The sequence below is a fragment of the Prionailurus bengalensis genome, chromosome B4 (assembly GCF_016509475.1).
Source record: "Prionailurus bengalensis isolate Pbe53 chromosome B4, Fcat_Pben_1.1_paternal_pri, whole genome shotgun sequence".
Classification (NCBI taxonomy): domain Eukaryota; kingdom Metazoa; phylum Chordata; class Mammalia; order Carnivora; family Felidae; genus Prionailurus; species Prionailurus bengalensis.
The window spans coordinates 130,047,068-130,071,334 of NC_057358.1; the positions used below are offsets into that span (position 1 = coordinate 130,047,068).

General features: G+C 42.5%; 1 protein-coding gene across 36 annotated transcripts in view; it reads right to left on the bottom strand.

Moving 5' to 3' along the window:
- The window catches only part of RBFOX2 (RNA binding fox-1 homolog 2), a 291,584-nt gene that overhangs the window by 41,629 nt on the left and 225,688 nt on the right, over window positions 1–24,267 (bottom strand). For all 36 annotated transcript variants that reach the window (XR_006294639.1, XM_043563638.1, XM_043563639.1 and 33 more), the window contains one exon: window positions 23,916–24,140. Coding sequence is in view for 35 of the 36 variants with exons in the window: in XM_043563638.1 (XP_043419573.1) it covers window positions 23,916–24,140 (225 nt within the window). In the remaining variant the exon portion in view is untranslated. The remainder of the gene's footprint in view (window positions 1–23,915; window positions 24,141–24,267) is intronic.

Below are 24,267 nucleotides of genomic sequence, written 5' to 3' on the forward strand. Positions count from 1 at the left end.
AAGTATCATAATATTCACAAAGAGGAGACACCTAATGACAGTGGGCATTTGGTTTCAACCTGAAGGAACCTAATCCACACGCTCCTCCTAATCCATGTGATTCCAGCTGACGTCAGCACAGGGACCCCAAGCTCCTGCAGCCCAGAGCAAAGCCCCACTATACAAAATCTGCCGGGACAGGCTTTGCGGGCCCTGCGTAACCTACTAGACGCGGGTAAGCGCCAGGTCAGTGTGTACAAATGTGGTGTACACTTTTAATCCTCAATCTCTTTTAAAGCAACACCCCAGACATTTTTCCCCCGATAAATCCTTGAAAAAGTGGCTATGCTGAGAAATACTTTTGACCATTATCTAACGGGTGTGATACATTCTAGGTATTCAAAACACATTTATTCTGAAGTATTCATCTGGCAATTTAGGAACCTTGTGTTTTTACTATTCCCTATGAAGTGCCTGCCAAACTGGAGGGCTCGCTGTGCTGATGAAACCAACATACTTTTAAAACAAGAGTGGAACTCGCTGTTCTTATTATCTCAAGTGAGTTACAACTGAGTCCCTAACAGATTCTTCTGAGTGACGCAGAACAGATCCCCTCCCTTTGACCCAATGTTCAAGTAAAAGAAACTGTGAATCACAGATACTTTTGGCTCAGAGACATTACCAACCAACTTGAAACGAAGTTCGAGACTTTAAAATATAAAAGATAATCAGGAATAAACGTGGAATAAATGCCAGCTTTTCGACTGTCAATCTAAGTGATGGCAGCTTTTATCTCATTCCATTCAGGCCTTGCAGATGGCTTAAATGTGCAATGATTCATGTGATATAAAAATAGCAGAAAAGGGAAGAGCCATGAAGCAATGTTCTGCGAAAGTGTAAGGTTTTCAATCACCAATCTGGGCACAATGCAGACTAAACAAAACAAATTCCATTTCAAAGATGAAATTGACTAAGTTGCTAAAACGGCATCACGGACACCAAAGCGATAAGCATGAGCATCAATTACGACTAATGCTCATTCAAGCACCTTCAGACTTGCCTCTTACATCTCACAGCTGGAGCCCATAAAACTATGTCTTCAATCAAACTTAAAACTTTTTTTAATGTTTATTTTTGAGAGAGCGAGAGAGACAAAGCACGAGTGGGGGAAGGGCAGAGAGAGAGGGAGACACAGAATCCAAAGCAGACTCCAGGCTCTGAGCATCAGCACAGAGCCCGACATGGGGCTTGAACTCACGCACTGCGAGATCATGACCTGAGCTGAAGTTGGATGCTTAACCGACTGAGACACCCAGGTGCCCCTTCAATCAAACTTTAAAACCACCAGATCTTATTTGCAGGGTGTCAGTGTTTCACTCTGATAAAAGCTGAAAAGATGGACTCTAGCTCCAAACCAAAGTTTTATATATAACATCTACATGTAATCCAGGTAATCTGTAACATATATGTGAGGTGGCAGACGAAATGAAAATGAATGATTATTTCAAAGTATGTTGCCCAAGGTATTTATTTGTTTACTTAAAGTTTTTACAGCCTTGAAGACACAATTTAAGAAGAAGATTAGAGGTCAGACTGGATAATTTTCTGGCCTTGTAGTTCATATCCACATTTTAAAAAAATATAAAGTCTTTAATCTCAGGGACATTTGGCAAGTTGAGAAATTAACATTTCCAAAATTCTTAAGTCTTCTGATTTAATATAAATTTTAAAACTGAAGTTTAACATACATAGATACAAATGCACAAATCATAAGCATGAATGAAATTTCACAAAGAATATACACCCATGTAACCATCAAACCAGATCAAGCCAACAGAACACCAGGAGCATTCCAGTCACTGTCCCCTTGTGAAGGGACTCACTGCCCTGACTTCTAACTCCATAGATTAGTTTGGCTGTGAAAGATAAGAAAGAAAAGAAAAGAAAAAAAGAAAAGAAAACAAAAGAAAAAAGAAAAGAGGAGAGGAAAGGAAGGGAAAGGAAAGGAAAGGAGAGGAGAGGAGAGGAGAGGAGAGGAGAGGAGAGGAGAGGAGAGGAGAGGAAAGGAAAAGGAAAGGAAAAGACAAAAGAAAAGACAAAAGAAAAGAAGAGAAAAGAAAAGAAAAGAGAAAGAAGGAAGAAAAGGAACTACACAGCATGTACTCTTCTGTTTGCCTTCGTTTATTCTGTGTAATACACATACACACATTATTGTAATTCATCTATTCATCTATTTTATAAACATACAGGACTTATTCGAGCTGCTTCCAGTTTTTGGCTATTAAGGATAATGTTCCTATAAATATTCTTGCGACATTCTTGTCTTTTGGTGCGCACAAACAGCCATTTCTGTTGGGTGCATATGCATCCAGGATTTGCTGGGTTAAGGACACGTGTAAGTTCAGCCTTAACACACGTTTTCCCAAGTGGCTGTACTAACTTATACTAACTGTGGATAGCTGCAAAAATTCTAGTTGTGCTTAGTATTGCCCTTTTCATTGTAACTATCCTGGTGGAAGGCAGTGGCATTATATGGTGGCTTTAATTTGCTTTCTTCTCGTTAAATCTGCTTTCCACTTACAGAACTTTGTTGAAAAATGGGAACTCCTTGTTAAATAGCAACTATTTCTTGAGTGCATACTATAGGATAGACTCTTCCGTAAGCCTTTTAACAATAGTTAATACATAGTGTTTACTATTTGCCAGACACTGGCCTACATTTTATGTATTTTAATTCATGTAATGCTTGCAACAACCCTAACATGGCATTTTTGTAAACATGAGAATGTAGGAGGTCCTTTTTTTTTTTTTTAATTTGAGAGAGAGACTGGAAGAGTGCAGGGGGGGGGGAGGGGAGGGAGGGAAGGAGAGGAAGGGGGGGAGAGAGAGAGAGAGAGAAAATCTTCTCTCATGGGGCTTGATCCCACAGCCCTGGGATCATGACCTGAGCTGAAATCAAGTCAGGTGCTCAACTGACTGAGCCACCCAAGCATTTTTTTGGGTGGTGCCGTTTTTTTACCCCACTTTTCAGATGAGGAATCTGAGAAACACAAAGACCGCCTAAGCTGTGGATTAGGGATTCAAACACAGGGAGCTTGGCCCCCGAGTACATGCTCTTCACTACTATGTCATGTACTGTCTTTTCTAATCCTCACAATAATCTATGCAGCAGGCACTATTATTATCCCAATTGACAGAGGCAGAAAGTAAGGCACAGATAGATTAAGTAGGTGCCCAAGGTCACACATTAAGTGGCAGAGCAGGAACTGAGAACTAGGTGGCGGACTTTCACGTACTAAGTATCATCCTGGCCAGCACGACACCTGCACTCTTCTTCTCATTAGAAGGGAGAGCACTTGTGGATCCCACTCTCTTTCTCAGCGCCCTCACCTGGAGGAGCAAGACTTCCTCGGGGCTAGAGGCAGGCAGGAGGGTAAGGGACAGGGAAAGCTATACAAGAGTGACACGTATTCTCGATCTTGAGGGAAGAGAAGCAGGTCAGCCCACGAAGGGAGTAAAGGCAAGAGGAAAGAAAACCTGCAAAGGCACACTACCAAACTGATACTCAAAGGGGTTGAAAAGCAGATTTCTGTATACAGTGGACAGAGGAGTAGGAAATGTACATTGAATGTAATTAAGCCAGATACTTCCCATTTGACATCCTCAACATTAAGTTACCTCAATATCAACTACTAATTGTTGAAACAGACAAATCAGAGAGAAAAAGTGACACTTTTTAGGCTGTATCTTTGTGAAAAGTGGACAACTGAACTGCTCTGAGAAAAACCTCAGTGTACACCATTAGTTTGCTTTATTTTCTTTTTAAAAAAAAATTTTTTTTTAACGTTTATTTATTTTTGAGACAGAGATAGACAGAGCATGAACGGGGGAGGGACAGAGAGAGAAGGAGACACAGAATCGGAAGCAGGCTCCAGGCTCTGAGCCATCAGCCCAGAGCCCGACGCGGGGCTCGAACTCACGGACCGCGAGATCGTGACCTGAGCCGAAGTCGGACGCTTCACCGACTGAGCCACCCAGGTGCCCCAGTTTGCTTTATTTTCTACTGTTAGCTACTGAGCAGCTCTCTTGACTGTACAACCAACCTCCCAAGGTTCTGTTCTTCCCTTCTGTGGTCATTTTCTGACCTAATTTATTCACCGGGCAGAGGATGAAAACAGAAGGGGCTAGAGTCTGTGCCCTGAGAGTTCACAGCGAGGGCTGGCAGCAGCACTGCTGGCACCCTCCTGGGACTATCGTCTACATATCTACTCTTTAAACAACCCAGCTGCCCCAGTGGGGTCTGGCTGTCTGTATATACCGCACAGGAGCACAGGGCTTTTTATACCGAAGAGCGAGTGAGATTTTTAAGTCTCAAAGCCGCAATCTAGAAATGAGACCTAAAAACGTTTTGGTTTGATGAACTCACACTTTTCAAATTCTTGTAACTGCAAAACAGATTTTCTGACTTCTCTATGAAACAATGGAAATAAATCTTACTATACACTGTGAACAAATGTGCTGGTATGGCCTGGAAGAGAGTTGTGGGCAATACAAGATGAAGTATTACTGCCCAAGTCTCTATGGGAATAACACTTAACATGTAATCCAAGATAGTAAGGAAGGTTTTGATTAATTCAGGAATAAAATTTATGGATTACCCATCTTCTTCAAAATTTATTTTTCCTTTTGTTTTCTGAGAGGACTTCATTTCTTATTTTTGCCTATGTGAGGCTGATAGGGAGGCAGAGGAAAAGAGAAAACTTAATTCAGCACAGTAAATTTCTTGAGAATCTGATTCATGTCTGAGAACATCTATTGAATCAACCCATTTTAATGATAGTTTGACTGGGTATAGAATTGGAGGTTGAAAAAAATTCCTTTAGAACTCTGAAGGCAACTCTCAACTGTTGTGTAGTTTCCAGTGCTGCTGTTCAGAAATCCGAAGGTGTTCTTTCTCCCCATTCTCTCTGGTTTGGAGCCTGTCCAGTGTGTCTAGTGTTCTAAAATTTCACAGTGGTATGCTTTAAGGTGGGTGGGTGGGTTGGTTGGCTGGTTGGTTGACTGATTGATTGACTGCTTATTTATTTTTCCCAAGATTTTACTTAAATTCACATTAGTTACCATATAGTGTAGTACTGGTTTCAGGAGTAGAACCCAGTGAGATTCACAACTTACACATAAAACCCAGTGTTCATCCCAACTGGTGCCCTCCTTAATGCCTATCACCCATTTAGCCCATCTTCTGCCAACCTCCCCTCCAGCAACCCTCGTTCGTTCTCTGTAGTTAAGAGTCTCTTATGGTTTGCCTCCCTCTCTGTTATCTTATTTTTCCTTCCCTTCCCCTATGAATGTTGGATAAAGGGATAGTATCCAAAAATCTATAGAGAACTTGTCAAACTTAACACCCCAAAAAATAATCCAGTTAAGACATGGGCAGAGGAAGGGTGCCTGGGTGGCTCAGTCGATTAAGCATCTGACTTCGGCTCAGGTCATGATCTCACAGCTCTGTGAGTTCGAGCCCCGCATTGGGCTCTGTGCTGATGGCTCGGAGCCTGGAGCCTACTTCGGGTTGTGTCTCCCTCTCTCTCTGCCCCTAACCCACTCACATTCTGTCTCCGCCTCTCTCAAAAATAAATAAACATTAAAAAAAAATTTAAAAAAAAAGACATGGGCAGAAGACATGAACAGACATTTCCTCAAAGAAGACATACAGATAGGGCTAACAGACACATGAAAAATGTTCAACATTGCTCATCATCAGGAAAATACAAATCAACACCACAATGAGATAGTCAGAATGGCTAAAATTAACAACTCAGGAAACAACAGATGTTGGTGAAGCTGTGGGGAAAGGGGAACCCTCTTACACTGTTGGTGGGAATGCAAACTGGCACAGCTACTCTGGAAAACAGTGTAGAGTTTCTTCGGCAAGTTAAAAATAGAACTACCCTATAACCCAACAATTGCACTATTAGGTCTTTATCCAAGGGATGCCAAAAATACACAAAAATACTGATTTGAAGGGGCACATGCACCCCAATGTTTATAGCAGCGCTATCAACAATAGCTAAATTATGGAAAGAGCCCAAATGTCCATCGACCGATGAAGGAATAAGAAAGATGTAATGTGTACACACGTACACACACATACACATACACACAATGGAATACTACTTAGTGATGAAAAAGAATGAAATTTTGCCATTTGTAACGACACAGATGGAACTAGAGTGTATTATGCTAAGTGAAATAAATCAGAGAAAGACAAATACCATACGATTTCACTCATACGTGGAATTTAAGAAATAGATGAACATAGGAGAAAGAAGGAAAGCTTAATGTGGGTTTATTTTAGTCTATTTGGCTGGTAATTCTGTGGTCTTTTTTAAGTTGGAAATTTTTTTTTTTCAACGTTTTTTATTTATTTTTGGGACAGAGAGAGATAGAGCATGAACGGGGGAGGGGCAGAGAGAGAGAGGGAGACACAGAATCGGAAACAGGCTCCAGGCTCTGAGCCATCAGCCCAGAGCCTGACGCGGGGCTCGAACTCACAGACCGCGAGATCGTGACCTGGCTGAAGTCGGACGCTTAACCGACTGCGCCACCCAGGCGCCCCTTTAAGTTGGAAATTAATGTCCTTCAGTCCCGAGAAGTTTTCTTTAATTATCTGATGACTCCAACCCTATACATGTTGTCCTTCTGGAACTTGCATTATTAGACACTGGATATTCTGGATTGGTCCTCTTAATTTTCTTATCGCTTTCTTTTATTTTCTCTCTCTCTGCTTTTAGCTTCTATTTTCTGGGATATAGGTCTTTAATTCCTTATCTGAAAACTCTGGGGCCAAGGCATATCAGAATTCACAAGTTTTAGGATTTTAGAAAGGTAATAATGGGTGTATAAACCATAATACAACTCAGTGAGACTTGGGACAGTGATATTCCTTTATGTGCATTCATATAAGTGGGACAAAGATATATGCAGGTTGTGAGTTCTGGCAATTTACGGAAAATCACCTGATTTTTCAGAACATTTTTAGATTTTGTAATTTTGGATTAAGACTGTAACGGTAGACCTCTGCTTCTTCAATCTCATCTTCCAGCCCTCCAACAAAGATTTTTTTCATTTTGTTGCCATGTTTTTAATTTCAAGGGCTCTTCTCTGAATCCACCACTCTCCACCCCTTTTAAACTTCACTCTTGGTTTAGCAGATGGTGGTATCTTCTCTTCATCTCTCCGAGGCTACAGGTTATTGTTTTGGATTAGAAAAAGGTTCCTCTTATTCCCAATTTCTTTTTTGATTCTTTTCGTTCTGTTTTGCACGCTGTAGGCTTCCCTCAGGAATCCAGCTATCTTGGGTTGTCTGCTCATAATTAAGAACTGAGTGGGGGAAGGTAGCTAAAAAGCCAGTAGTTCTGAATGACTGGGGTGCAGGGGCCTGAGGACTTTGATTCATTCTAGTTCAGTTAGGCAAGCAATTTGTTAGGGAAATCCCTGACATGGACATCGTACGTCTTTCCTCTTGACTAGGTCAGGCAGGCAGTCCAGGCAAGAGTCGCCCAGTCTTCCAACCAGAGCTGGCAGTTTCGGAAACTCCTGTGAAATTTCTGTGGCGTAAATGGAACAACTGGCTTAGAAGTAAGTTCACGTGGGTCTGCTACGTTAGTCGCTAATTGGGACATCTGCTTTCTAGCTTCCAGAATTATTAATTCCCCTGTTCCTGTAATTCTCCTGTTCTTATTGGTTTATAACCCTAAAATCACACAGACACAAAAACCATTTTTGGAGGACCCCAAATTAGATGGAGGTTTTCAGAAGTAACATGAAACTACCACACAGTGTTCTGTGTCTATGCAACCCAGCTTATGTGTGTTTTGAGCTGACATGTATAAAATATTTTGGCAAATATTGCTTTGCTTTCAAAATAACCTTTGTATCTCAAGAAGAAGAGCCTGCATTACAGCCCTTAGCCAACGCACACACGAAAGGCCGCAGGAGAGAAAGCAGAGACCTCGAAAATGAGACATGGTTATCAGCTAACGGCAAGTGTGTAAATACACAGTGTTTTCCTTTCCCTGTTCTCCAGAGCCTGGAACTACTTCAGATGTAAGTTGAAGATGATTAAAAGATTTGGGGATAAGGAGACATGACAACTAACAGCAGTGTGGGATCCCAAACTGGATTTAGGACAGAAAAAAGGAACGTTAGTGGAAAAACTGGTAAAATTGAAGTAAGGACTCTGTTTTGCCTTAACATTACTGTACCAACACTTCTTACTACCTGGTCTGGAAGACTGTACTGTATCTTTTTTTTTTTTTTTTCTAAAGTAGGCTTCCTGCCCAGCGCAGAACCCAGTAAGGGGCTTGACCCCACGACCCGGACATCAAGACCAGAGCTGAGACTGAGACTCAGATTCTTAACCAACTGAGCCCCCCAGGTGCCCCGAAAACCGTACTGTATCTGTGTAAGGTGTCGACACTAGGAGAAGTTAGATGAAGGACATCCAGAAATTTTTTGTGCTATTTTCGCCACTTTACTGTAAGTCTACGTTTATTTCAAAATAAGAAGTCAAAAAGAAGGGAAAAGGTATTTGGAGATGTCAGATCCTAAACCCTAAAGAATATTAAAACACCAAGAATGTCTAGTTGGTTTAAGGACTGTACACAGACATAAATGTAGGTAGGTACATGTATCTGTATTCAACAGGTGGGTTGGACAACTTCTAAAAGTCAGAAATGGGCTGAAAAGTCCATTCATTTCAAATTATCGCCATGGCAAAGGAAAAAAAAAAAAAAACACCTAATCTGATATTACGATTATCTACTCTCAAATTAGAAACAGTTTTAATTTACATTTGTAAGTTACTCACAAAAGGTAAGCCACCTAAAGTGTCATCATCCCCTGCGGCATTTTCCCTGAAGATCTCATCGTTTTGAGAACAAAAGGAGGATTCCTAGTTGGGTCCAATTTCTTTTGGGTGGGGGCTGGTCTTCAGTTAGAGTTTAAGTGGACCCTCTTCATAGGATGAATCAGATATTTTCACAATATTGATTATAAAGTCGGTCACACATGGTGCAAGGGACAAGGTTCTAAAAACGGCAGAATTCCAGACTAAACTTATCCAAGGACAGTAGATCTTTCTATTAATTGCTAAAAGCAGAGCTGTCTTGTGAATTGCCATATAATTCACACAGCTTTGAAATGAGGCAATTATTAACAAGAATTATGAATATAATTATTAGTTATGTGAGAGTATTCACATTGGTTCTGTTAAAGGAACCAGACTGTGTCCAAGAGGGAGTCACTCATGCCAACAGGCCCCAGTTGAGCAAACCAAAAGTGAACTACATTGCTTTGCTGGGCTCTCCCAGAAAAGCAAGGCCTAGGTCAACCAATCAGCACAACGTACCTGACTTGGCTCCAAGACTCCCCTACTTTCCATATAAGGAAAACAACCTTGCTTTAACCAATCAGCAAATGCCCAGTCCAACTTCCTTGTTCCTGCTCCTTCTGCCTATCAAATCTCTTGCCTTGTACAGCTCTTCTGAGCTCCTTTCTATCTGCTTAGATTGGATGCAACCCAACTCATGAATCACTGAATAAAGCCAATAAGACCTGTGTAATTTTAAATTTGGTTATAACAGTTAAAAATTTACACAAAAGTGAAATTTAATTAATTTTTCTACATTACATTATTTCAAAGTTGAATGATTCAAATTTGTATCAACTAAGACTGTGATGGATTTTATACCCAAGAAAATCTAATGGAAAGATCATTCCCAAAGTAGCTTTAGGCACATCTAAAGGGTGTGTGTGTGTGTGTGTGTGTGTGTGTGTGTGTGTGTGTGTGTTTCAAAAATCATAGAGCAAGGGGAGCCTGGGTGGCTCAGTTGGCTAAGCATCCAACTTTTGATTTTGGCTCAGGTCATGGTCTCACAGTTCGTGAGTTTGAAACTTGTATCGGGCTCTAAAATGACAGTGCAGACCCTGCTTGGGATTCTCTGTCTCCCTCTCTCTCTGCCTCTCCCCTGCTCGCTCTCTAGCTCTCCATCTCAAAATAAATAAATAAGCATTTAAAATTTTTTAAAAAAATCATAGAGCAATATTTCACAGTGGGTATAACTTAGTTCTACAGGATATTACCTGGTATGTTGTAGAATATGGCTTTCATGGTCAAATAAATACGGGAAATACTAGATTAAACAAAGTCAACAAGTTTCCTGTGAATTCTGAAGAGAGAACTCACCTTTCTCCTGAAACATGTTACACATGCAATTCATTCATTTATTTTTCTAAAGCAGGCTACAAAATTCACTTAGGAAAATACTGTTTTTATCAGGATGGGTCTTAGAGCAGTAGCTCCCATGCAGGTGAAGAAAGAAAATGGAGTAACAGAGAAGAGAACTGGATGGTCTATTAATTTGTATCTTTTTTTTAAGTTTATTTATTTCTGTTAAAGGGGGGAGGGGCAGAGAGAGAGGGAGAGAAAATCCTAAGCAGGTCCCATGCTGCCAGCGCAGAGCCTGAAGCAGGGCTCGAACCCGAGAACCATCAATGAGCATGATGAGTCGAAACCAGGAGCCAAATGCTCAACCAACTGAGCCGCCCAGGTGCCCTCGTATCATTTTATAAATCGAGGTTGCCTAGAATGCCTTCTCTGAAATAATTACATAAAAACAGCCTAGTAGCTAATGCTTTTTGCACACTTACTATGTGCCAGGCATTATCCTAAGTACCTGCTATTCATTTTCTCATTTAAGGCAAAAAATAACCCTATCCGGTAGGAACGATCATCACCATTTTTACAGATGAGGAAAATGAGCATTAGAGTAATAATTTTCAGATGGTTACACATTTAGCAAATGGAGGGAGCTGGTAGCTAAACTCAACTCAATCTGATTTCCAGGGCTCCAGCATGCTCCCTCACCACAACCACAATATTATATAATAAAAAGATGTTTTTTAAAACAGCTTTAAACACTTTTTTGTTTTTTGTTTTTTCCTGATAATATTGTAGAGAGTGGGTTGGGTTACTTTTTTTTTTTTATTTTTTAAATTTTTTACATTTTATTTATTTTTGAGAGAGACAGAGAGAGACAAAGACTGAGCACAGGTGGGGGAGGGAGAGAGAGAGGGAGACACAGAATCCGAAGCAGGCTTCAGGCTCCGAGCTGTCAGCACAGAGCCCAATGCGGGGCTCAAACCCACGAACCGTGAGATCACGACCTGAGTCGAAGTCAGTTGCTTAACCGACTGAGCCACCCAGGTGCCCCGGGTTACTTTTCATCATGTCATTTTACACTGCCTACAACCCATGTTGACCCACCACTAGCAATTTTTTTTTTTTTTTTTACTTTTATTTATCTTTTGAGAGAGAGAGAGCAAGCAGGGGAGGAGCAGAGAGAGAGGAGGAGAGAATCCCAAGCAGGCTCCGCGCTGTCAGCACAGAGCCTGACGTGGGGCTCAAAACCATGAACCATGAGTGAGATCATGCATGACCTGAGCTAAAGTCAAGAGACAGACACTCAACTGACTGAGCCCCCCAGGTGTCCCAAGGTTTGTTAGCATTAAAGGCATTTTTATAAATATTTATAATGGAGTATGTGATAGGTTAAAACTGGGTGGAATTAGATCATATGAATTCCTTCTTAAAGAGTAAAATGCCCTAACGTGATTTAATATTTTTCTAAAAAGTGAAATCTTGGCCCATATGCTTATTTACTGAAAATCCGGGTATTTCACAGTGCTAAACGAACATGCTAATAGGACCATTTATCATATGTTGAATACAAAATAATTTTATCTAATGCCACCACCAAACACAATTTTTTAAGGCACGGAAAACTGAAATTGCATCTGTGTAGAGCAATTCCCTACTCAAGAAAAATTACTTTTGGATTTAGTTATTTTAAAAAGAAATGCTTAAGGGGCATTACGCCACCTGGGTGGCTTAATCAGTTAAGCATCCAACTTCAGCTCAGGTCATGATCTCATGGTCCGTGAGTTCAACACTCAAGCCCTGCGTTGGGCTCTGTGCTGACAGCTCAGAGCCTGGAGCCTGCTTCGGATTGTGTGTCTCCCCCCAACCCCTCTCTCTGCCCCTCCTCCACTTGCACTCTGTCTCTCTCTCTCTCAAAAATAAATAAAACATTATAAAAAATATAAAAGAAAAAGAATACTGCTGTGACAATCCAAATTCTGAGAAATCTAGTGCTGTTTGGTCATTTAAATATAAGCAAAGCTTTTTTTTCTTTTTTTTTTCCAGTTAACTAGTAATTCAATTTTCTTTAGAAAATATCCAGTTCCTTTTTCTCAGTGGGTCAAAGTGCTATAAAAAAGGAATTACAAAAGGCATCATCTGTACACGTAATATCATCATAAACTGATATCACCCTGTGAAATAAAAACCACAAGTCACTTAATTGTTTTTAAACCGGGAGTAAGAACTACAGAAAAATTTTGTATATAACATAAAACAGTGAACACACAGATCACCTCAATTAAAACCTTCCTCCTTAACTGAATGTTTAATATCCTAATGTACATTTTAGAATGAAAGAAATCTGTATGTTCTAGTTGGAGTTCTTAGGCTTAAGGTCAAAGAATGAGTGGAAGCTAACAAGACCATCCCTGTGGACACCCTTTATTTTTTGTAATTTGCATGGGGAAGCAGAAAAAAAGCATTTGACTGAAAGCAGATTTCCTGAGTTCTGGCTCTGTCACTAGCTAGCTGTAACGGTCTGCGTTCAAGAATCACCATCCTCAACTCTGTGTAGTTCTAGTTGCTGGTGGGGGGTGGGGGGCGGGAGGATAGCAAATGAATGAATGGATCACAAGGCTAACAACAGTAACAACGTGCTGAAAGGTGTCTTGGGCGTCATGGCCCAAAGGGCAATTTTCTCTGCCGGAGAGTATCCACGCCTGGCTCTGAGTGTGGTTTTCTGTAGCAACTCCTGCATCGTCACGCCAGCCTGCAGCGCGCTCGTGGACCCAGCTCTGCCACCGCCCAGCGGCTCCCAGGCACCCCCACTCTGCTAAACTGACAAGTGTGGATGGTTCGTGTCGGCTCCACATCAGGGCCTCTCCTGGAAGAGTGGACAGCCGGGTGAATAAATTCCTCAGTCCCAGGCCTTCTAACTCTAGCTCGGAAACAGAACGTGCTAATGATGATGCCTACACTGCAGGCTGAGGGTAACATGGCCCCACGACGCACAACGTGAGACATATGTTCCAGAAATCCTCATCTGGGCCAACGGACCCACGTTACGGGCTACCACTTCTCGGCTATGTGGTAGCGGGACACCCCTCCCCAGGGCACTTGCAAGTACGGGGGTCTGTGGTTAATTCCGTGGAGGATGGGGAGACTGATCTCCTGATAGGAGAGCGGTGAGAGAAAATCTGGCTTCAACTCCAGAGAAAGGGTGTGCAACAAAGCGAAGAAACGGGGTGATGCGAAGCACGGAGTCCTAGTTCCCTGTAATTCGGGTGTGCTCCAAGGCTCACCACCGAGGAGGGCTGCAGGGCCTATGGGCGACAGTGTAAAGGCAGGCCCCTCCGCTGCGCCTTCGCATCTCTGCCCCAGAGCCATCAGCAGCTGTTTAAATACCTCAAATGATGTCACTAACATTTCCTACTAACCGGGCACGGATGCTGAACTGCCTCTGTAAGCTTTTTTTGCCCCCCACACAAAAACACTTATGAAACATCCATTATATGCCAATGGGAATAATAAGAGGAGAGCTTGTAGTAACTCCTGTCCTCAAGGAGAGGACGATCCACTAGCTAGGTAGAGTCCATATACAAATTCAAACCTCATCTGTGGATTCCTCATCAAAGCTTGTCTCCTTCAAATACTTCGGCTATTCGTGCCTGCCAGCATTTGGGAGAGTATCTAAACGGACTCGATGGCAACTGAGGTCCTTTCTTCTCTGCAGGCAGGCGCAGGGGTAATCAGGCCTCTGCAGCCCCAGGAGGGACCCCTGACCGCTATCTCTTTGCTAATGCACGGCATGGGACCTACTGACTGTCAAAACAGGCTCTTGTCTTAAGGGCACAAGAAGCTTCTAGCCCAATGTGAAAATCAATTTCTGAAGTACATTTTAGAAATAAAATTCCACATTCCATTGCTTGTTTCTCATTTTCCTGGAAGTCCTTTTTTTTTTTTTTTTTTTTTTGGTTCTTGCCACCAAGATGGAACTATTTGACATAAACGAGGTCTCTTTGATGGTATCGCTGCAGCTCACAATAATAAAAAGCACAAATCAAGGCCATCAAAGAATGACTGATTTTAAAAGATGGTTTAAAAAAAAAGCAATTAAAGAACTATTTACACTAGTAATTTCCAAAGCACTTCTAATTTCTTTTCAATACAATACTGTCAGGTAGGCAACACTGGCTTCACTTGGTAGATGAGGAAACTGAAATCTAGGAGGTGAAGAAATGGTTTATTCGAGACAGTTCTTGCAGTAAGGACACAATCTTTGACTCCGCTCTGCTTGTTTTACTCATTCAATCAGCTGTCAAATCCTGTGTATTCTACCTTGGCAATTTCTCTTCCGTTCACCCCTCCTCTACATAACACCTGGAGCCCCTAGTCCAGAGGCTCATAAGACTCTCCTAACCCGTCCCCTGCTTCTCTCCTCATCTGGTATATGCAACAGTTGGGTCTTCCAGAAGCACAGTTCTGCTCACTTCCCCTTCCTTGCTTAGGAACCTTCGATAACGTTTCTCAGCCAGGCATTCAAATACTCTTCCCAATTTGTACTCAAGCGACTTTTTCTCCCACCTTATTTTCCTCTGTAACCACCAAACACCCAAAGCTTCATCTAATGGAAACATGTGCTTTTATCCAAGGACACTTTGATCTTGCCCATCTCTAACTTTGCTTTGAGAGATGGCTTTCCCAATTCTTCCCACCATCACCCGCGCATGTTCCAATTCTAACCACTCTTAGTATGAGGCCCAGATCAGTGCCACCTGCCCTTAGCAGCCCCAGCGTCTCCCTCCTCAGACCTCCCATGGCACACCATATCTCCCTTAACCACCACCCGCCCCCCACAACCTGAGAAAGTGTTACTGAGTAACTATCAAGTGCCAGGCACTGTGATAAGTCAGAGACTGCAAAGATGAACTTGAAGACCTTACAGTTTAATTAGGAAGACGAAAGTGAACAAAAAACATCACAGTAAGTTCCATGGAAAGCGTTCGGCTCAGGAATCGACGTGAGCCTAAATGAAAGAAACGCTTGGCTTAGCCTAGGAAAACCAAGCAAGGCTTCCCAAGGCTTCCCAATAGAGCAGACGCCTGGACTGAATGGGAAGAGATACATGGGTGCCTGCTGTGAGGACCGTGGGAGATGGGGCATCCAAGTGGCCGAGGGGGGAGAACGGACTCTGAATTCCCCGACTGTAAAACCCTCACATGCACAAGGGGCTAGTTTATGAACCACAATAAAATACTGTTTGCGGAAGCAATCTTTCAACAAAGTGCTATAGACATTTAAGGTATCAGTTTGTGGTTAAATAACAATGCTTCCTACCTACCTTTTGAATTTAATTGGCCCCAGGAACTACCAGGTCCGTTTTAAGAAACGTGTGAGTAGATAGTAAAAGTTTAACAGAATAATCTATGATGTTGTCATATCTAAGTTTTATGATGCACTGTTCTGCTCAGTCTCTCCCTCTCCACACGCATCCCATGAACACCCACACATTCACAACTTCCAAAGGCAAATGGCTTAAGAGCAGTGAATTCACACTCCCGTTTAAAGGTACACTTAACCACGGGGTGCCTGGGTGGCTCCGTCAGTTAAGCGTCCCACTTTGGGCTCAGGTCATGATCTTGCGGTTCATGAGTTCAAGCCCCGTGTCGGGCTCGCTGCGGTCAGCCTGTCAGCAAGAGGCCACTTCGATCCTTTGGCCCCCACTCCGCCCCTCCCCAACTTGCACTCTCTCAAAAATAAATAAGCATTAAAAAAAGTAATAATAAAAATGTTTATTTTTTAAAAATTTTTATTTAAAAATTAAAAAAAAAAAGGAAAAAAAAACCCCAAACATGTAAGAAGCATCTTCAGCCAGAGCCTCCTAATAATTTCCCATTTTATTGTTAGTAACTTCCTAAAGTTATAGAACGTGTGCCATCTGTGTCTGTAGAAACGGCTCAAGGAGCTTCCATTTTCTCCTTAGCACAATCAATTCACAGTCGCTACACATGGATTCCTAATTTTATTTCAGGATTTCTCTAGGACCTCAAATTAGTCGATATAATGCAAAGTCATATAGTGAATAGTTTCTACCAGGGGTGAGAAACAGAAATCTTAACCGCATAGTAGGTTTGGATTAAGGAACAGAACTTGCGCTCAACACTGGCGTCAAAAAGCTGGAATGCGGGCCTGTGAAACAACGGGAGCTGGTGGCAGTCAGGGCAGTGGTGAGGAGGGGTGCGGTGAGGAACTGTGAGCTGCCGGGAGAGGACTCAGCGAGGGCAGTGCTGGCCAAGACAGCGTGAACAGGCCGGTAACTCCTCTCCCCAAAACAAGACAACAGTAAGAAAGCGGGACGGGGGGCGCCTGGGTGGCGTAGTCGGTTAAGCGTCCGACTTCAGCCAGGTCACGATCTCGCGGTCCGGGAGTTCGAGCCCCACGTCAGGCTCTGGGCTGATGGCTCAGAGCCTGGAGCCAGTTTCCGATTCTGTGTCTCCCTCTCTCTCTGCCCCTCCCCCGTTCATGCTCTGTCTCTCTCTGTCCCAAAAATAAATAAACGTTGAAAAAAAAAAATTTAAAAAAAAAGAAAAAAAAAGAAAAAAAAAAAAAAAGAAAGCGGGACGAGACTGTCCAACAGCCAACAGCCATTTCAGATTCTGGAAATCGATCAAAGGTGAATAACAAACACACGAATTTCTTGAGGGGCGCCTGGGTGGCTCAGTTGGCTGAAGCTAATGCTGTGTAGAGAATTGTCAGGTTGGGCAATTCTGCACTTTCCCGAAGGAACCTAAGGCTCCAAGAAGGTGAGCAGACATTTCTCAAGGTTTTGGCTAAAAGTGAGTTATAGAGATTTTTCTTATGTAAAGAAGAGGTTAGGGGCTCCTGGGTTGGCTCAGTTGGTACAGCATGAGACTCTTGATCTCAGGGTCGTGAGTGTGAACTCCAGGCTGGGTGCAGAGATTACTTAATAAAATAAAATCTTTAAAAAAAAGAAGAAGAAGAAAAATGGGGTGCCTGGGTGGCTCAGGTGGTTGAGAGTCTGACTCTTGATTCTGGCTCAGGTCATGATCCTAAGGTCATGGGATCAAGCCCTGAGCCAGGCTCCATGCTGAGCCTGGAGCCTGGTTAAGATTTCTCTCTCTCTCTCTCTCTCTCTCTCTCTCTCTGCCCCTCTCCTCCACTGGTGCTCTCTCTAAAATTAAACAAACAAAACTTTTTTTTTTCTTGAAAAACTGCTAGTGCTTAGGGTAAGGCCTGCAAGAGGCTGGAGACTCTGCCTGTGGCTACTCCAACCTGCCCCCTCCCCCCCCGTCACCACCCCAATCCCTCAGTTTTGCGGGAGAGAACTTCACTAGTTTTTATCAGTACAGGGCTGGGGCCGTGAAAACCAGTAGCTATGCGCCAGAAGGGGTGAACTCAATTTGGGGCACTCGGGGCGACGGTGGGAGTGGGTGGTGGGGAGGTGGGGGCGGCAAAAACCCACAGCTCTGTCAGGTTTGGTAGGGATCTAACAGGGGACAGAGTTCTTCTAGCGTGAGCTTGTGGTCTGATCGAGGTGAGTGGGGGAGCAGCCAGGGGTGTGGAGGGGAGATCCTGGAAACAGAGAACCGCACAGGAGCCGGATACGCTCTCCTCACATGTGGGCTGACCATGCAGCTACAGGTGTGAGGAGGGGAGACACGAGACAGTGCAGCAGAGAGACCAGGCCGAGCAGCCCTGAGAACTGGCTGGCCTCTGAAGCCACCTCCCAACCCACAGACAGATGGTCCACAGAGGGGGGAGGCTGTACAAGCACGAGGCACTTAAACACCACCTCTGCCCAAATCACTGGCCGGCCACCGAGCTACGGGGACTCGTGGGCAACTCCTAGCCAGGCTAAAGAGTGAAAAGGGGAGGGAGAATTGCCAAGCGGAACCGGCAGTAGCTGCACACCACCAAGGAGTCACATTCCACCGTTTAAGTTCAGGCAAATTACTTAAAACACACACGCGTGAGAACACCTACACCTTTCAACAGCGTAAATGACGCTTCGGAGTTGCTGAAATATATTGCTAACGCTCGTTGAAAAATTACAAGACCTGTAAAGACACAGGAAAGTGGGGCTCGGACTCCAGAAAACAAGCAGTAGCTAGTGGGCCTGGATGTGGGATTTAGCGGATGACTTCAAAGTGGCAGTTCCACACGTATTCAGAGAACTGAAGGAAATGTGATGACAGTCTCTACGGAGAAGCAGAAATCACAAATGAGGATTGCAGAATTGGAAAGTACAATAACTGAAGTAAAAAATACACCGAGATGCTCAACAGTTGATGCAGTATGGCGGAGCAAAGAACGAGCGGACCGAAAGAGGCCTCCACACAAATTCTCCAATCTAATGAACAGAAAGAAAAAAGATCGGAGGAAAATGAATAGAACTTTAGATTCTATTTTGACTTAACTTAAAAACAAACAGGGGCGCCTGAGTGGCTCAGTCGGTTAAGCGGCCAACTTCAGCTCAGGTCATGATATCGCGGTCGGTGAGTTCCGAGCCCTGCGTCGGGCTCTGCACTGACAGCTTGGGAGGCCAGAGCCTGCTTTGGATTCTGTGTCTCCCTCTCTCTTTCTGCCCCTTCCCCATTCACTCTCTGTCTCTTTCAAAAATGAATAAATGTTTAAAAATTTAAAAAAACCTTGAAAACAAACAAAAAACCAGAACCCGAACCTGTGGGTGAACAAAAAGTTCCCAACATATTGGTGGTGGAAGTCCCAGGAAGAGAGGAAGAAGGGAAAGAACACACAGCTGAAGAAACTATGCTCAAAAACTTTCCAAATGTGGTGGAAAATATTAATCTACAGATCCAAAAATCTCAATAGATCCCAAGGATGATAAAAACAAAGAGATCCAGGGGCGCCTGGGTGGCTCAGTCGGTTGAGCATCCGACTTTGGCTCAGGTCACGATCTCATGGCTCGTGAGTTCGAGCCCCACGTTGGGCTCTGTGCTGACAGCTTGGAGCCTGGAGCTTACTTCATATTCTGGATCTCCCTCTCTCTCTCTCTCTGCCCTCTCTCACTCATGCTGTCTCTCAAAAATAAATAAACATTAAAAAAAAAAAACAAAAAAACAAAAACACAAAGAGATCCACCCTAGGCACATCAGAGCCAAACTGCTCAAAACCAAAGATAAAATAAAGATCGTGAAAGCAGCAAGAGAAAAAACAATTCAGCACTGGAAGGGGCACAACAGGATTAATAGCTGACTTCTCATCAGAATCAGCTGGCTCTTGTCAGAGGTGGGAAGGCAGTGGCACAACAGATTTTCAAGTGCTGGGGAGTGGTGGAGAAATGGTCAACCAAGAATTCTACAGCGAGCAGAACTAGCCTTCAAAACTGAAGACAAAATAGGGGCGCCTGGGTGGTGCAGTCGGTTAAGCGTCTGACTTCAGCCAGGTCACGATCTCGCAGTCCGTGAGTTCGAGCCCCGCATCGGGCTCTGAGCTGATGGCTCGGAGCCTGGGGCCTGTTTCCGATTCTGTGTCTCCCTCTCTCTCTGCCCCTCCCCCGTTCATGCTCTGTCTCTCTCTGTCCCAAAAATAAATAAACGTTAAAAAAAAAAATTAAAAAAAAAACTGAAGACAAAATAGAGACATTCCCAGATAAACAAAAACAGAAAATTTGTTTCAAACAGACCTAGTCTACAAAAAATACTAGAAGACGTCCTATGGGCTGAAAGGAAACGATATCAGACTATAACTCAAATCTATATAGGACGATATGAAGATCACCAGAAATGGTAACTTTCTGAAAATACAAATTCTTTAAAGTAATAATTACAATACTGTATTTCTGCATTTCTTTTTCTTTTAGAGAGAGAGCGAGAGCATGAGCAGGGGAGAGGGGCGGAGGGAGAGAGTGACAGAGAACATCTCAAGGAGGCTCTACACTCAGCAGGGAGCAATGTGGGGTTGATCCCACAACCCTGGGATCGTGACCTGAGCCGAAATCATGAGTCAAACGCTCAACCGACTGAGCCACACAGGCACCCTTTGTTGCATTTCTAATATATATTTGTCTCCACCAATATTTCTTGTCTCATCTATTTTGTCTGATATTAATATAACCAACCACCTCAGCTCTCTTAGGCTTACTATTAGTAGGACATCTTTTTCCTTCATTTATCTCAAACTCTTAAATCTAAGGTGAGCCTCTTGTAAAAAACATACAACTGGACTCTTATGTATAAAATATATGAGGATAACAGCACAAAATGGTGAGGAATGAAGCTATATCAGGACCGAAGCTGCTATATTTTATCAAAGACACACACACACACACACACACACACACACACACACACACACACGCAGGAGCACGTGGGCACACGTCTGCAAGTAAGCAAACAAATCGCAAGCAAGCAAGTCCATCGGTCAGTTATAAGTTGAAGACGTAATCCTTGATCAAGAACTAAGAAAATATAAAAATAACACAAATAATTTAAAAATCACAAAGGGGTTTAAAAGGTACAGTTAATTACTTAACAGAAACCAGGAAAGAAGGAACAGAGGAACAATAACAGACATGAGCCATAAAACAAGTAGTTTAAATGGCACACATAAATCCACCCATATTAACAATTACTTTAAATATAAATAGACTAAATACTCTTGATAAAAAAGGCAGTAATTTTCAGATTGTTTAAGTGAGATCCAGTTGTATGTTTTTTTTACAAGAGACACACCTTAGAGTTGAAGAGTGTGAGACAAAATGAAGGGAAAAGCTGTCACACAAATAGTAATGGTAAGAGAAATGAAGTGATTATATTAGTATCAGACAAAACAGACCTAAGAGATAATGGCAGAGACAAATAGGGACATTTCTTATTGATAAAAGGGCCAACTGGTTAGAAACAGTCTGTAGGACAGACTGTCTTAATAACACAAGTCTCAGTAAGTTTTAAAAAACTGAATCATACAAAGTTATGATGCTCTGTGACCACAATGGGATTAAATTACAAATCAACAAAAAAAGTTAGTAAATCCTCAAGTATTTGGAAATTAAACAACACACTTCCATGTAACCCAGGATCAAAGAAGAAATCATAAGGAAAAAAATTTAAGAATCTTTTTAAAAAATAAATGAAAACAAAAACACAATATATCACATTTTAGGGAAACTTAAGGGGAAATATATAGCTTTAAACACATATTAGAAAGGAAAAAAAATTAAATCAATGCTCTAAGGCTACAACTCAACAGGCTTAGAAAAACCAAGAGCAGGGGCTCCTGGGTGGCTCAGTCGGCTAAGGGTCCGACTTCGGCTCGGGTTGTGATCTCACGGTTTGTGAATTCAAGCCTGTGTCAGGATTGTTCAATCCTGCTTCGGGTTCTGTCTCCCTCTCTCTCTGCTCCTCCCCCACTAGCACTCTGTCTCTCTGTCTCTCTCTCAAAAATGAATAAACATTAAAAATTTTTTAAAATAATAAAAACCAAGACCAAATCAAACTCAAAGCTAGTAGAAGGAAGGAAATAATGAAGATCAGAATGGATATCAATGAAATATCAAAGAGAAAGACAATAGATTTAAAAAAAATCAATGAAATCAAAAGATGGTTTTCTGGAAAGATCTGCAAAATTAATAAACCTTAGCTAGACTGACCAAGAAAAAGAGAGGAGCCACAATTATCAAAATCAAGAATGAGAGAAGGGATATCAGTACAGATGCTATAGAAATTAAAAAGGATCATATGGATTTTTATAAATTATATTATAATTAAACCATATATTTATAAATCTATAGATTATAATTATATATATATATTATATCCAACAAAATAGACAATTTAGATGAAAAAGAAAAATTCCTAGAAAGTCACAAATTACTAAAATTGGTTTGACTCGCAATAGAAAATAAAAGTAAAAAGAGAAAAAGGACAGGTAACTAGTAAAAAACAGATTCAGTAATTAAAATACCTTGATAAAGCCTCACATTTATATTTTATTTCTTCTTTGCACAGTTGTTCTGGTAAGTCTGTGAGTTCATCATCATTTGAAAATGATTTGGAAATGTGGCCAATATAGTGGCTGGTATATTCACAACTCTAGAACAAACGCTATGGAATCCTCATTTGTTACCCATCATGCTTATACCTCTCAAATAAATTATCACTACAGTCCATTACTTATGAAGTATAAAATTATGTGCTTATATATAACTGATCAACACTAAAAAGACAACATGTTTTCAAGGAAAGACTGGGTTTCTTTGCGGTCTAATAGCTAATAAAGGGAAATAGAATTTGAAGGTGAAATCCATCCGTACGCAACAAAAGCTTCCATTCTAAGGTTCTTTACTGGGAAGTAAATCATATCAAGTGGTTTAAAGGCTGAATAAAGGTCTCCTGATAATCTGAAACAGGAAGGGCAAAAAGAAATGTAAAAATTCGACATAGGTATTTCTATCTAGGATATAGAACATTTTTATCTTTGGAGGCAGATGACATAATCCCACAGACAATAAGACTTCCTTCCTGTATGTTGATATATATCTGATATATATCTCCTGGTTAATTTCTGACATTTCTTTTACTTTAGGAAGTTAGTGGTTAAGAGGCGAAGTCAAAGAGCCAGGCTAGGGCCAGGGATCAGTAAATGAAGTACAGAGTGTGGATTTTATTCTAAGTATGTTAGGGAACTGTTAGAGTTAAGTTGGAAAATAACACTATTTGCATTAGAAAACAAAGCACTACGCTGGCTGTGATGTGGCAAAGGGAGAAGTTAGTTAGGGAGCAGTGACACAGGGAATATGTGATGAGGTCGGGAATAGTGTGGGGGCAATGAAGATACCTTACGTGAATTAAATTCTTTTAAATCTAACGGCCATTCTGAGGTAGGTACTACTGTCTTCATTTTCCAGGTACAGATACGTACTTGTCATCACTGAGAAAGCCAAAGCAGAAAGAGATTAAATAAAATCGTACTGCTAAGTAGGGCCCGCCTCAAACCTGGCATAAGAGCTGCTATCATACACATTCTCCAGTTAAGGTACTAAGTTAAAGACAAGAGGCTGAAGTAAGAGAACGCTTCGAGTTACGGTTTCCGAGACCTGCAGACGGACTGGATGGAGACGTGAAAGAAAGAAACAGGGAAGACTCATGGGTGTTGCTTGAACAGCAAGATGAATCTAGTAGCATAATCATATAGAGAGAGAAGACACAAAATAAGAGGACGGGGGTCCTAGGATCCAGGCCTGGAGTGCTGTAACATCTCAAAATCGAACAGAGAAAGAGAAGCTGCCAGCAGCAGAGGGGACTGAGAGAGGACTTCCGGGGGGTAGGAGGGCAACAGGGAGTGTCTGGAGAGCCAAGAGCCTAGTGAGCGTCTCCAGGAAGCGGGAGGTGGCCCCGTGCAGAACAGAGCTGCCGAGAGACCGTGTGGTACCACATGGGGGGGCGGGGGGCCGCAAGGCGAACTGAAGCGAATGGGCGAAACTGACCAGAGCAGCGCCCCCCCTCGTTGTGCCCTCGTCTTGCTGTGTGGTCTGTCCTGTCTCTTGACCGTAAGCTCCTGGGCAGTGGCTGCGAGCTAGGATTCTAAGTCCTCACCTTCTAGTTACGGTGCGGGGGGTAGGAGTGAAATTGCATAAATGCCGTGTAGTGTCAGGCAGACGCTACCTTAACGCAAAGGGTTTGCTGGCCCGGCGATGCAGGCGAGGATTGCAACCTGACAGGCCCTCCTCCCTACCCGCTCAGAGCTCCCTTACCGTGAGAGATCCATTCTGTGTGCTGGGGGAGCTGCTGCTCTGCTCCCCGTGGGCTTGCGTGCTCCCGTACAGCGTCAGGTTATGCTCACTGGTCTGGCCGGCATAGTCCTGAGTGTGTGGCACTCCGTATTCTGTGGGAATTCCATTCTGGGGAGGTGGCGGAAACGGGATGGTAGTAAAAGGCTGAACCATTGCGTCAGGAGTTGTTGTCGGCTCCTGGTTACCCTGAAACGAACAGGGGAAGAGAAAATAAGGAGAAAAAGTGACTCTAAATTCTCATTACATGATTCTTTTTTTAAAATTTTTTTTTTTAACGTTTATTCATTTTTGAGAGACGGAGATAGAGCGTGAG